Source organism: Quercus lobata, chromosome 5 (assembly GCF_001633185.2).
Source record: "Quercus lobata isolate SW786 chromosome 5, ValleyOak3.0 Primary Assembly, whole genome shotgun sequence".
Taxonomy (NCBI): Eukaryota; Viridiplantae; Streptophyta; class Magnoliopsida; order Fagales; family Fagaceae; genus Quercus; species Quercus lobata.
In genome coordinates, this window is record NC_044908.1 from 29,372,440 (window position 1) to 29,387,360 (window position 14,921).

Consider the following 14,921-nt stretch of genomic DNA (forward strand, 5'->3'; position numbering starts at 1 on the left):
AATTGATTGTATTTATAGTATTGTTGATGTAGTAAGGGGTAATTTTTGTTTTTTATAATAAGTTTGGATTGAAGTTTTCTAGTTAACAATACTAATATATATGTGCATAGAATAGGAAAAAAAATTGATTTTTTTTATTACAAAAAAAAAATTTATAGCAACTTTTTTTTTTGATTTATTGCTTCACAAATGAAAATATTGAGATAATATTTTCATTTGTGAAGCAATAAATGAAAATATTATCTCAATAGTGCAAAATCAGATACATAGAAAATGGAAAAGAATAGGAAAAAAAAAAAGAACCTTTTTCGTTTTTCCCCATACTGTCCAAATCATATTCTCTCTTTTAAATATAGTACTCCTCATTGCCTGCTTTTGTGGATCTATTTCACTTATTCTCTCTCTGTTTCGCCTTCACTTTCAGTGTGCGGCTGGCTGTTGTATAGCATAAATATCAATCATCGACATAATAATAATAGTACAAAACCAGAACCAAAAGCGGATCACAGAATTCACAATCCACTTGAATTACCATCTCTCAGGTTTCTCAGATCTCACTCTCTCTTTCTCTCTCTCTCTCTCTCTCTCTCTTCTCTCATACGATCAACTTCTTCTTCTTCTTTGTATATTTCTGATTACTCTGTTTTGATTGATATTTCTTCTTCTTCTTTATAATAATTCTGGTTAATGGGTGCAGAGAAATGGCGCATATTCTGCTACATGGGACACTTCACGTTACCGTCTATGAGGTCGACAAGCTCCACAGTGGAGGTGGCCCTAAGATCTTCCGCAAGGTTCTTCTGTTACCTGTTTTCTCTTTCCCTTTTTTATGATTCAATAAATTTGGATCTGACCCAATATTTGATCTCTGTTTTTTAAAGCACGGATCATGGTTTTTTGTCTTTATATTTGGATACCGATTTGGTTTTTATAGTTAAAACATATGAAAAATCAAGTATATAGTAATGTTTGTTGGGAAAAAAAATTTGTGTTTGTCTGTTTTGAAATTAGCCTAATGGGTTGTTGATCTAATAACAAATGTTTTGTTAATTACGAGGAGTGATTTTCCAGCTGATTGTGTTATATTAGAATATACTAAAAGTGATGGACCACAACTTTTATAATGTTGGTGGGTGGTTGTTATTTTATGTGGATAGCCTTTTTTTAGTGATCAAAGTAATTAAAGATATTGAAAAATTAAAATGATATTTAGAAATATGGTTAATAACTATATTTTTTTGTTATTTTTCTAGGAAATAGTTGAACTTTCAATTCTTCATTTCAGATCCTTAAGATCATGGTTTTACAATCATGGATTTGTAATAACTTACTTAGCAATGTTGTGAAGAAGCTCTGTTTGCTCTCTTTCACTTATTGCTTAGCGGATGGGTAATTTTGTAATCTTAAAACAGTTTTGGAACTATCTCATATCGCATACATGTCTATCTTGAAAGTAGGAGGTTATTTTTTATTTTTTATTTTTTGGGGGGGGCTAAGGTGGGTGTTGAAACTCTAGAAATAATCCTTTGGGCTGGTCCAAAGATGTTGTTTAGGAGTTTTGAACCTAAGACCTAATGTGGATTTAATGAAGGCTTGGGAATCACTAGGCCGACCCCTTGAGGTTATCTCGAAAGTATGTTAGTTCTTGGTCATAATGCCAACAAGGCGAGAGCTTGTGCTAGATGAAAGCCATATAATTGTTTTAACATTTAAGAATAAGAAACTGATTTTGGTGTTTCTTGTCGTACTAAACTACTTCAATACTTATTTTTATGAAACTAAGCTTTATCCAGATCACAAATAGCAGTGACCAGTGCAGTGCTTTAAATCATGGGCTGCTGTCTCCCCCTTTTTCTTTTTGAGTATTTTTATGGCAGCAAGATTTGTTAAAGATTGTGTGTGGTGCTTTTCCTTTTTTATTTGTTCTTTCATTTATCAATGTATTTTTGGTGGATTGTTAGCATTATCTTCATCGTATGAATAATCCTTCCCCTGTTCATTTTATACACTACAAAGTATACAATCATTTTTATAATTTCCACTCTCTAATTATTTTTAGTTACTCTGATAATATGATGCTTGTTGTTGGAGTGTAGGTTTTCAAGTAATACATTTGCTTTTCCTTTCTTCTTCTTTCCCAAAATCTTACTTTTGAATTTATATTTTGTAGATAATGGCAAACATTGAAGAGACAGTTGGTATTGGTAAAGGAGTTCCTAAAGTCTACGCAACCATTGATCTAGAAAAGGCGAGAGTTGGGAAGACCAGGATACTAGAAAATGAGCCTAACAATCCCAAGTGGTATGAGTCTTTTCATATCTACTGTGCTCATTTGGCTTCAAATGTTATTTTCACTGTCAAAGACGATAATCCTATTGGGGCAACCTTAATTGGAAGAGCATATGTACCTATTGAAGAACTCTTAGATGGAGAGGAAGTGGATAGATGGGTTGATATACTGGATAAAGAGAAAAATCCTGTAGGTTCGAAGATCCATGTGAAGCTACAATATTTTGATGTTGCAAAAGACCATAATTGGGCTCGGGGTATTAGAAGTCTTAAATTTCCTGGAGTGCCATACACATTCTTCTCACAGAGACAAGGATGTAGGATTTCTCTGTACCAAGATGCTCATGTCCCAGACAAATTTGTTCCTAAAATCCCTCTTGCTGGAGGCACATATTATGAGCCCCACAGATGTTGGGAAGACATTTTTGATGCAATCACTAATGCAAAACACTTGATCTACATTACTGGATGGTCTGTCTATACAGAAATTTCCTTGGTGAGGGACTCAAGGAGGCCAAAGTCTGGAGGAGACATCTTACTTGGTGATCTGCTTAAGAAAAAGGCAAGTGAAGGTGTTAGGGTTCTTATGCTTGTTTGGGATGACAGGACTTCTGTTGGGTTACTGAAAAAGGATGGATTGATGGCCACCCACGATGAAGAAACTGAACATTACTTCCAGAATACTGATGTGCACTGTGTATTGTGTCCCCGAAATCCCGATGATGGTGGAAGCATTGTTCAGGACTTATCGATTTCAACCATGTTCACTCATCACCAGAAGATTGTGGTGGTGGACAGTGATATGCCTAGTGGAGGGTCACAAAAGAGGAGAATTGTGAGTTTCGTTGGGGGTATTGATCTTTGTGATGGGAGATATGATACCCCCTTTCATTCACTCTTCAGGACATTGGACACTGCACATCACGATGATTTTCATCAGCCAAATTTTGAGGGTGCTTCAATTACAAAAGGTGGTCCAAGGGAACCGTGGCATGATATCCACTCCCGGCTTGAAGGACCAATTGCTTGGGATGTCTTATTTAATTTTGAGCAGAGGTGGAGAAAGCAAGGTGGTAAGGATTTACTTGTTCAGCTTAGAGAGCTTGACGAAATCATCATCCCCCCATCTCCAGTTATGTTTCCAGATGACAATGACACATGGAATGTGCAGTTGTTTAGATCCATTGATGGTGGGGCTGCTTTTGGCTTCCCAGAGACACCTGAAGATGCAGCCAGAGCAGGGCTTGTCAGTGGGAAGGATAATATCATTGACCGAAGCATTCAGGATGCTTACATTAATGCTATTCGACGTGCAAAGGATTTCATTTATATTGAGAATCAGTATTTCCTTGGAAGCTCTTTTTGCTGGAGTGCTGATGATATCAAGCCTGAGGATATTGGTGCTCTTCATCTGATTCCAAAGGAGCTTTCACTTAAGATTATCAGCAAGATTGAAGCAGGGGAGAGGTTCACTGTCTATGTTGTTGTCCCGATGTGGCCAGAGGGTATGCCGGAGAGTGGATCAGTTCAGGCCATATTAGATTGGCAGAGGAGGACAATGGATATGATGTATAAAGATATTATTCAGGCTCTGAGAGCCAAGGGTATTGATGAGGATCCTCGGAATTATTTGACATTTTTCTGCCTTGGAAATCGGGAGGTGAAAAAGCAGGGTGAATATGAACCAACAGAAAAACCACCACCTGATTCAGACTATAGTCGAGCTCAGGAGTCCCGGCGCTTCATGATCTATGTTCATGCTAAGATGATGATTGGTAAGATATGCCACCTCCACTGTTTGAACCCTAGTTTTTTGTTTTTTGTTTTTTGTTTTTAATTTAAATCTTTTACCCAAATTTGAAACTTGTACAACATGCTAGCATATTTGAACCCCAGAACCCAGTCAATCTCAAAAGAATTTATCAACTTATATGACATTCCTCGTCTTAATGTAAATATTTTGTGTCAAGTCTTGGAACTGACCTATGCCTTTTTGCAGTTGATGACGAATATATAATAATTGGATCTGCCAACATCAACCAGAGATCAATGGATGGAGCTAGGGACTCTGAGATAGCAATGGGAGCTTACCAACCATATCATCTGGCTAACAGGCAGCCAGCACGTGGCCAGATCCATGGTTTCCGTATGTCACTATGGTATGAGCACCTTGGCATGCTGGATGATTCATTCTTACACCCTAAAAGCGAGGAGTGTATCAGGAAGTTAAACCAGATTTCTGACAAATATTGGGATCTGTATTCAAGTGAGACACTTGAACATGACCTGCCAGGACACTTGCTGCGTTACCCTGTCGGGGTTGATAGTGAAGGAAATGTCACAGAGCTGCCTGGATTTGAGTTCTTCCCTGACACCAAGGCTCGTGTTCTGGGTGCCAAATCTGACTACATGCCTCCAATCCTTACTACTTAGTGGTATTTTCTGCTTGGTTTATGATAATAACAGCCTTTTGCTTTGCATTTACTTTTATAATTTTAGTTGTTGTAGTTGTGCAATAAATCTTTTTTATGTGTGAACCTGCAGAGAGATCATTTTTCTGTCAGGATGTTCATAGCAGTGCTTCTAGGGATGTGGTAATGCCGTGTGATTCTGATTCCGACGATTATAACTTATGAGTACTGTTTATTTGGCTTAAGAATGTTTTTCTTGTGTTTTTTTTTATTATGTTAATATTGAATATTACTATCTGTTTTTGCAACTCTATTTGAGATTGGCTTATAACTATTTGAACCTACCTATCAAAAAAAAAAAAAAAATTTTTTTTTTTGAACTAAATTCCTTCATTAGTTCATTAAAATTCATCGCCAGGTTTCCTCTCAGCTCCCTACAATTATGAACAGCGTGTGGATATTAATTATCAACAATGTTTAACATAACTGATCAAGTTAAGTATTCAAATATTTTCAAATTCTCAAACTTCTCTACTTTGGCATAATTGCTCCGCTCATGTTTTTATGCTTAGGAAGATCACTAAATACCCAATATCTTTAAAATCCCAATTCACAGCTAAGCTCGCTCACTCTGTGTTCACAAATAGCAAAGCTTTCCAGATCTCCAACCAAACCATTTGCAAAATCTCCAATAATGGGCATAAATTCCTGGAAAATACAACCAAGCAAAAAAGCTCAAACGAAAAGACTGATTTACAAAATAAGTCCCAGTCTTCATTGCCAACCATGACTGGCAGTTTGTGAGTATGGGGGACCTCACAGGAAAATTTTTAGATCTCCCGGAGTATGGAGAAATAGTATGGAGAAATGATGTTTTGTTTTCTTACATTTTTGGTAGACTCGACTATGAATTTAATGAGTGAATTTTGCTATGAATGTGAGAGTAAAGAGCATCATTCATCGTGCTTTGAGAGTATTTAAGAATTACTCTCTCACAAGACGATTAGTCCATAACTAAGTTGGAGGACAAGTTATTTGAGTGGGCTCTGATGGTGGCCAGCAAGTTGTCCGTACAATTAGATAATGAAATAGTACTAAAGAGAAAGGAATAGAGTCGATTTGTTAATACAATTTTGTTTGAACAAGTTTACAAATGTGAATAATCATCATGCATATAATGACCAAAAGTCAACAAAATCTAAAGGCAAACTTCTAAAACCTTTTTTTTTTTTTTTTTTAGAAACTTCTAAAACTAAAATAACTTATATGGTACGTAGAGAATATTGTACTTCCCTATGGTGACAAAAAAGATAGATAAAAAATAAAATTTGGGATTGACCTAAGAAAATCCCTGCTCTTAAGAAATCATTGGATAATTTTTTTGGATGACTTTTTTCAATCAAGTACTGATGCTATTATTTCAATTAACTAAGAGCGTAGCCAAAATTTTTGTTTAGGGGCCAAATTGTAGTACTAATATATTCGTCAAGACAAACTCTTACACGTGTATGTGCAAAACTTTATTAATTATATACAAAATTATTAACTTTGATCTATATATAGATATAAAATATAGAATTTTTAGGAGAATTTATCATATTATAAACTCTAATGACGGTTGGTTTGAGTTATAGGGAACAATTTGCCATTATACCCAAAACTAAAGAGATTAAAGAGAGAGACACAGAAAAAAAAATTACTGAAACAAAAGTAAAATAAATAAATTTCATAGGTAAAAAGGTTTAGATTCAAAATTAGATTTCATTCAAATTTGATTGAAGGTGGAGAGAGAAAGAGAAGGAAAAAACCGTTAATGAGAAGCCCAGGATTGATATATATGAGTTTTTAAGTTAAGATCCCTGGAAGTGTTTTAAGTCAATTAAGTTGTATTTCTTTCTCTCTCTCTCTCTTGGAAGCAGTGGCCCAGTAGCCATCATTTGCTGTGGAGGTTGAAGTGGAAGTAAACCTAGAAGTGGATGTTTGATAATGGTGATGATGATAGTGTTATAGTCTTCTGAGTTCTCACTTTTATTAAAGAGAGTCCAATGCTTTCTTTTTCCTTTTTTTTCTTTTTTTTTGTACGTGGAAGAATAGAGTTTACAATGCTTTGTAACTTAGGGAGTTAGGGTTTAATATTCCGTATGTAATAAGACTTTAATAGTAGAAGATATTCTATCCGGATGGGTTGTCAAAACATTCACCACCACATCTCTTATGCATTACATATAATGTCTCTTGATATTAAACGCTCAACAAAATAACGAGGGCCTCAGCAGATTTGTGGGTCAATTTTTTTTTTTTTTTTTTTGGTAATCTTTGAACCCAAATACCCAAAGTTAAGATTAAAACAGAACGGACTCGATCCAAACATGCAGCTTATCACTAGGCTTAGAATATTGGCAACCTTGTTTGTGGCTCAATTTTTAATTTTTCAACAGCCAAACTCTTTTTTTTTTTTTTTTTTTTTTTAGTCAGAACCGTTGGCATTTGCTTGTGGTTTGTTTATCTGTTTGGGCATTACACCGAGGGTTCCATAAAATTAAAAAAAAAAAAAAAAAACACTTGGTCTTCAAGATGGGCTTAGGACCGTGGCCCAAACTGTCTTCTATTGGTGTGTTGTCAGTTGAGCAACCCACTTCATTATATCATGAAGAGATGGGAGTATTGTCTTGCATTTAGTGAACCCAGTGGTTGCTCCTTGAACTACTCATCTCATGCATTAATATGGTTTTGTGCTCATGGTACCAAGCACAAAACAAAGTATATCACTGTGCAAGGGTGAGCCTCTAAACTACACCATATCCTACCACACTACCCCCCCAATATTAACATATTTCTATTTAACCATGGTTATTTTTTTTCATTATCACTGTTACTGATAATTTATAATTTGTTCCAAAAAGTTTAATATATTACAAAATTGTGAGTTTAATGACTTTAATCATTTCATATAGCCATAGTCCTATTACTTGTCTACATCTATTCACGTATGGGTTTAGATTTCCTCTTCATAATTGGGGTCCAATACATAGAACCTTTAAATGGGAGTTACAATGGAGACATGCTTTAAACTTAAGACCATATACTTTGATACTAATAAAATTATCAATTCTTCCCAAAACTTAAATTGTAAGAAAATAACATTTAATTTAACCATAATTCTAGTAGTTACTTTGGCTACTCAAACCTCTGGCTCTTAATGTTTGTTGGTCCCACATAAGAAAGGAAAGCATAGGGCATTCAAATTCAAATTCAAAAAAAAAAAAAAAAAAAAAAAATTATGGGAGAAAGAGGTCACAACTCACAACCAGTTCAGCTACACACCTAAGTGTGTTGGGGAATTAGAAAGAAGTTGAAGAGTAATACATGTTTCTCTATATCATAGTGAGGGTCTTACACACCAAACCTTGATATTGTAGAATTGTTGTTCCCTTCGTGTAAGGTAGTGAGTACCTCCAGCAACACTGTTGCTTGAAGGTTTTGTGGGTTGGTTTTTTTGGGATTTGGGAAACACTGAGTGAGTAGGTGAATGCAGAGTCCAGGAGGAGCATCATGGAGAATCTGGTCACGAAATGGGGGAATTTGTCCTTGGACGATAGGAAAGGTGGTGAGGTCCAACTTAATGAGAACGAGAGCTCGAAGAACGTCACCATTACAGCAAAATTTTTGACAAAACGAGCACTGAATACAGAATCTATTGTAAGGACTTTTAATCTAATCTGGAGACCGAAGAATGATTTCAAGGTACGTAGGGTGGAAGATCATATCATCCTATTTATTTTTGACAATGAAGAGGAGGTGGAGAAAATTATAGAGGGGGAACCTTGGAGCTTTGTCAAGCATTTGGTGATGATTAAACGATATGACTATAGCATCCCAATATAGGACTTGGTCTTTGATCATGTTTCCATGTGGGTGCAAGTTCATGACATTCCAACAAAATACCTGAGTAGAGAAATGGCTAAGAAACTCTGTGAAGCGGTGGGAGTAGTGAACAAGGAGTCTAGTTTAGTCGAGGTAGATCGTGGTAATGTCATGAGGGTTCGAGTAAAGGTTGATGTAACCCTTCCTCTTTGTCGAGGGCAAATTTTCAAACTTGGCAATGGTTCGAAGGGTTGGGTATCCTTCAAGTATGAGCAGTTACCTAATGTTTGCTATTGGTGTGGTCGTCTGAACCACGTTGACAAAGATTGTGATCGTTGGATACAAAGCAGTGGCACTTTAACGAAGGAAGATCACGAGTATGTTTCTTGGTTGTGTGCATCCCCTTTACTTGCACACAACAACTCAGTGTTAGTAGTACCGGGGTTTTACGAAACAAAAAAGAAGGAAATCGGCATGGACAGTAAACAGAGGGGGAAAACTTCCACCGGGACTCATGGTGCAGCACGTGGAAGGGAAGATACGGTGGAGCAAGGAGGAATTTCGGTGGATGTTCCATTGTGTGACAAAATGAATGTAGTAAATGCACCAATTATGACTGAAGACATTATGGACGTTACTCATAAAGAGGCTGCAACGGATGATGATTTAGAATCATTACAACTAGGAAAGGGAGCTGGATTTCAAGGGGATCTCTTTAATGAGAAAATAAGGGAGATTAATTCGGAATTGAAGAAGTTTGAATTGGAGAAGGACTCGATTGCTGACTCAATTTTAATTGTGGAAATGGAGAATACTAAAAATGGAAAACCCGAATATTGTGGGATTATGCTAAATAAATCCTACAATGAGCTGGCGGCGTGTGAGGAATTGAACAAAAAAGACCAGCACGTGACAATTAATGAAGGAAACCCTAATGATCTTGAACCTCATGTGACAAGGGAAAAAACTAAGGAGCAGGAAATCACGGCTGGGGTGGCTGTAAACGTAAACTCTACGTGGAAGAGGATAGTGCAAAAGGAAACAAATAGCCTAGCTGTGGTTCCTCCTTTGAAATCCTTGAAACGTACAGGTACTGAATTGTTGAACTCTGAGTTACCCAAAAAGAAGAAGCAGGTTTCTCATGATGATCAAGATACTACAATTGAATTGGCGGGGTCTGATATTCAGCCCTACCAGAAGTAATGAATATCTTATGCTAGAACTGTCGTGGACTTGGAAACTCACAGACAGATCAAGAGCTCGGTGACTTAATTCGGGCACAAGATCCCTTAGTCATGTTCCTAGCCGAAACATGGCTTGAGAAAACTAGGCTGGAGGAAATTAAAGTTTGGTAAAATTTAAAGGGTTGATAGAAGTCTCAAGAATAAGTAGAGGAGGAGGGGTGGCTATTTTTTGGAAAGAGGGGTGTGATCTCTCCCTTGACACATACTCCCCTAACCATATTGATGTGATCATGACTAAAAGGAAGGAAGATGAATGGAGGTTTATCGGGTTTTATGGAGAGCCAGACAAAAGAAACCGTCATGAGTCTTGGGAAAAATTAAGGAGATTAAAAAAGAAATTCACCCTTCCATGGTTGTGTGCGGGTGACTTTAATGAAATTTTGAAGGCTGATGAAAAATTGGTAGGAAGGCCTAGGCCAAATAGACAGATGGAAGCTTTTAGGGAGGTTCTTGATGAATGCGAGTTTAAGGACTTGGGTTATATGGGAGGGAAGTACACGTGGTATAGAGGTTCTAGAGGGGGTAATACAATATGGGAAAGGCTTGATCGTGCGGTTGCTACTACTGATTGGATTGAAAAGTTTCCGGCAACAAAGGTTGTGCACTTAGAATGTGGTTCTTCAGATCACAAGCCACTAATCATTCTTCCAAAAGGGGTTTAGATAAAGCAGAAAAAACCATGGAGGTTTGAGCACATGAGGCTGGAGGATGAGAAGTGTGGTGAGGTAGTGGATCTAGCTTGGAGGAGATTTTGTCCAGGTAACCTGATGGCTCAAATGGAGGGTAAAATAAAGGTGTGTCAGGCAAAGCTTAAACAGTGGAGCTAGACCTCCTTTGGGAATATTACCCGTGCATTAAAAGAAAAAAAGCAGTAGCTCCAACAGGCAGAATATAGGGCAATCAGGGAGGGTACAATGGAAATAGTGAACCGGTTGAAATGAGAGATAAATGGTTTGTTGATGAAGGAGGAAAATATGTAAAAACAAATGGCACCACTAAAGGCACCTGGACCCAATGGTTTACCTCCTTTGTTCTACCAAAAATTTTGGCCATTTATTGGTGAGGATGTTGCAAAGGCAGTTCTCAATTGCCTAAACTCAAGTTCAATCCCTTATTCCATAAATCGTACTTTTATAACTTTAATCCCAAAAGTCAAAAGCCCATCTGTAGTTTCAGAATTTCGCCCCATTTCTCTTTGTAATATCATTTATAAACTTGTTTCTAAGGTTGTTGCAAATAGGCTCAAAAAAGTCTTGCCCCTTATTATTTTTGACTCACAAAGTTCTTTTCAATCTAATAAAGCTATTTTAGACAATATTCTGGTGGCTTTTGAATTGCTTCACTAGTCAAAGAAAGCAGGTTTTACAACTCTAAAGCTAGACATGAGCAAGGCATATGACAGGGTAGAGTGGCGCTTTCTGATGGAAATTATGAGGAAGATGGGGTTTTGTGATATTTGGTTGAATCTCATTCATGAATGTATTAGCACGGTATCCTATTCAATCTTGGTAAATAGGGAACCTGAAGGTGAAATCTTCCCTTCTAGGGGAATTCGCCAAGGGGACCTATTGTCACTATATTTGTTCTTATTATGCTCGGAAGGGTTGAATAGAATGATTCAAAAGGCTGCAAGGGAAGACATTATTAGAGGCTTTTCATTATGCAAAAATGGTCCAAAGATTACTCACCTATTTTTTGCAAATGACAGCTTATTATTTTGCCGTGCAAGGAGGGAAGATTTACAAGCCATCCAAAACATCCTAACTAGTTTTGAGCATGCATCCGGCCAAAAAATAAACCATGAGAAGACAACACTTTTCTTTAGTAAAGCTGTGTCCGATGATATGAAGGGAGAAATTATTGATTTTCTAGGGGTCCTAGAAATAAAGGAGTATGAGAAGTACCTTTGGCTGCCTGTTGTTGTGGGGAAAAATAAAAAGGCAAGCCTAAATTACATCAAGGAAAGGGTGTGGGCAAAACTTTAAGGTTGGAAGGAAAAACTTCTATCACAAGCAGGAAGAGAAGTCTTACTAAAGGTAGTGGCTCAATCGATCCCTACTTTCGCAATGAGTTGCTTCAAATTGCCGATGGGTTTGTGCAAAAAGATTGAAATGCAAATAAGAAAATTTTGGTGGGGTGAGTGTGGTGGCCAAAGGAAAATCCATTGGAAAAGTTGGGAAATACTTTGTAAATCAAAATCCAAGGGAGGAATGGGATTCAAGGATTTGGTTAGGTTTAATGAAGCTATGTTGGCAAAACAAATTTGGAGATTACAAACGGAGGATTCCTTACTGTACAAGGTGTTCAACACCAAGTACTTCCCTTCAGGTTTGGTTTTTGAAGCAAGAAGCTCCACGGGTTCGTTTGCTTGGCAAAGCTTGCTTAAAGTTAGGCATGTCATTGAAAAAGGAATGATGTGGAGAGTTGGAGATGGCTCACAGATTCGGGTGTTCCATGATAAATGGATTCCTGGATGTTTCCCAACTGGAGCTGTATCACACATACCGGGTTTTGAGGATGATTCCACCGTTTCTTCACCCATAAATTAGACTACAATGGAATGGGATGGGTAGCTGATTGATCTTAAAGTTGCACCCTTTATGGCTCAGAAAATAAAAGCCATTCCTCTATGTAGATCGGTGATGAGGGACTGCATAGTGTGGCTGCGAACTAGGGACGATAACTACTAGGTAAAGACGAATTATCAGTTATTGGGAGAGTTAGAAAACAGAGAGGAAGCATCGGGGTCAAACAATAACAACCTGAGAATTTTCTGGAAGGGAATTTGGAAGATGTGGATTCCAAATAAAATAAAAAACTTCTGTTGGCGAGCCTGTACCGAGTCCCTCCCAACTTTGGCGAACTTACATCGGCGCAACGTTGTCACCTCTCCTCTGTGCAGCAGTTGTGGAATGAGCAGAGAAACCGTATTGCATGCACCATGGGAATGTGATCAAATTCAAGTATGCTGGGGTCGTGCTTTTAATAAGGTAAGACAAACTCAGTTGTGATTGCGCTCCTTCACCGATCTGGTGTCCACAATAAGACAATATGAGGAGGACCTGGAACTGTTCATGGTGATTGCATGGTACGTTTGGTGCAGACGGAATAAGTGCCACTTCACGGGGCAGAGAAGATATTGGACGCGGCAGAATCTGCTTTAAAAGAATTCCAAGACAAGCCTAAAACCAGGCCATGAGATTACAACCACAGCCACAGCCACAACGTTGGTCACCACGTGAACCCGGTACATACAAAGTAAATTATGACGAGGCATACTTTGCGGAGGAAGAAGAAGCAGGAATTGGTGTCGTAGTGAGGAACGAACTGGGACAGGTGATGGCGTCCTTAGCAGAGAAGTTTGTCATGCCTCCAACAGTGGAAATTCTTGAGGCTATGGCAGCAAGGAGGGATATGATCTTCATGGACGAATTGGGTTTGCGTCGGGCCATTTTTGAAGGAGATTTGGAGACTGTTGTTAAGGCATTATCAGGGGACTGCCCATATCGGTCTAGTATTGGGCACATTGTAAAAGAACGTAAGTCTCTAATGGGTTTTTTTCAAACTTGTTCTTTCTCTCATGTGAGGCGGTAGAGCAACCGAGTAGCTCATGCTTTAGCTAGGAGAGCAAGAAAGTCTTCCCCTTTATCCGTTTGGATGGAATCCGTTCCAGTAGACATTTTCTATTTAGTGTATGTTGATGTAACTATTTAAATTTCTTCATATTTCAATAAAGTGGATTGATACTTTTCTAAAAACTAAAAATAAAAAATTACTTAGTATTCAAAAAAAAAAAAAAAATTCAATGCCTGTCTGTGTGAGTGGTCCTTGTCCGTCCAATATTTAATAATAATAAAAAGCCCTTAAATGCACACTATGAATTTCACCATTTATAAAAAAAAAAAAAAAAAATCTCACAAAATTCACGAAAATCATCTACAAATAAATACTCTTTAATGTGCACTTACCTTAATATCTCAATTATTTATACTAGCCTCTTCACACATGCACAACATATGTTAAAAGATTGTTCCTTTTTTTTTTTTTTTAGAAACCAGGTGACTCTTTTAACCTTTTCTCAAAAAAAAAAAAAAAAAAAGTTCATTCAAATTAAATAATGCGTTGGTTTTGTCAAAATAGAATAAAAAAGAATAATGACTTGCAAAATAAGAAAAATAAATAAATAAATCAATGCTTAAATTAAAATACCACGATTTTATATATCATATGCTATATAATAAAAGTTGAGTTTAGAAACCGTAGTTGCACTAGCCACCAAGTGGCTATATCAATTGCAATTTTTTAGATAAGAACAAATAGCTTATTTGTTTTAATGTGGTTATGCCAAGTGGCTGCACCAAATTACAATTTTTTTAAAATAAGAATAAACATTTTATTGATTCTCAAAAAAAAAAAAAGAATAAACATTTTATTTGTTCTAATCAACTACTATTAGTGTTTTAACAAAATATGCAACATTTTGTTCATATCAACTTTTTCCTGCAGTCTATATTTAATAGTTGATATCAAACTAGTTTTTCCTTCACTTATTCTATTTCCTTGGATAAAAACCAAAACTTAATATTTATTCAATATAAACTTTTTTTTTTCTTCCTTTTTTGTTCCATCTTAGTTAAAGTGCCACAATTTTTTGTCCCTCCTAATACACGTTGCTGCTGCTCTTCTTCTTCTTCTTTTCTTTGTTTCTTTCTTTTTCTCTTTTTTAAGTGATACTTATCCAATTATTTCGGGACTGTGTTTTAATCTGATGTGAAATAGATAATGTGATAGTACATTTATGGTGGATTTTTAAATTCTATTGATAAGTGATAACAACAATTTTTGAGTTATCTATAATTCTCACTCTTATCTAATTAATTTCAAGACTGCTATAAATAAGTTTGATGATTCCTTGGATATCAGTGGGTTGACAAGACTCGAACGTTGATCTTTGGGCTATCTCCTGTAATACAAAGAACACAGAATCAGAGGGGACCGGCCAAAAATCCTCTGATGATCAAGTTAGTTACTTTGAACTCTCTGTAACGAAGAAGTATTCTCTTAAAAGTGAAATTGTCTGAATCCCCTCACCCTTCATCGAAGAAGCCTTATA

The 14,921-nt window shown here is 36.8% G+C and overlaps 2 protein-coding genes across 2 annotated transcripts; both read left to right on the forward strand.

The window, feature by feature from the left end:
* Nucleotides 1–367: 367 nt before the first annotated feature.
* LOC115989702 (phospholipase D alpha 1) lies at nt 368–4,948 on the forward strand. Its single transcript, XM_031113520.1, has 5 exons — nt 368–542; nt 698–794; nt 2,171–4,064; nt 4,289–4,724; nt 4,834–4,948. The coding sequence occupies exons 2-4, from the start codon at nt 702–704 to the stop codon at nt 4,720–4,722; spliced, it is 2,421 nt and encodes an 806-aa protein (XP_030969380.1). The 5' UTR covers nt 368–542; nt 698–701; the 3' UTR covers nt 4,723–4,724; nt 4,834–4,948.
* An 8,055-nt stretch (nt 4,949–13,003) lies between these two features.
* On the forward strand, nt 13,004–14,325 carry LOC115990306. The gene is made up of 2 exons (XM_031114148.1): nt 13,004–13,346; nt 14,315–14,325. Exons 1-2 carry the CDS (start codon nt 13,004–13,006, stop codon nt 14,323–14,325), a joined length of 354 nt encoding a protein of 117 aa, XP_030970008.1.
* Nucleotides 14,326–14,921: the final 596 nt, after the last annotated feature.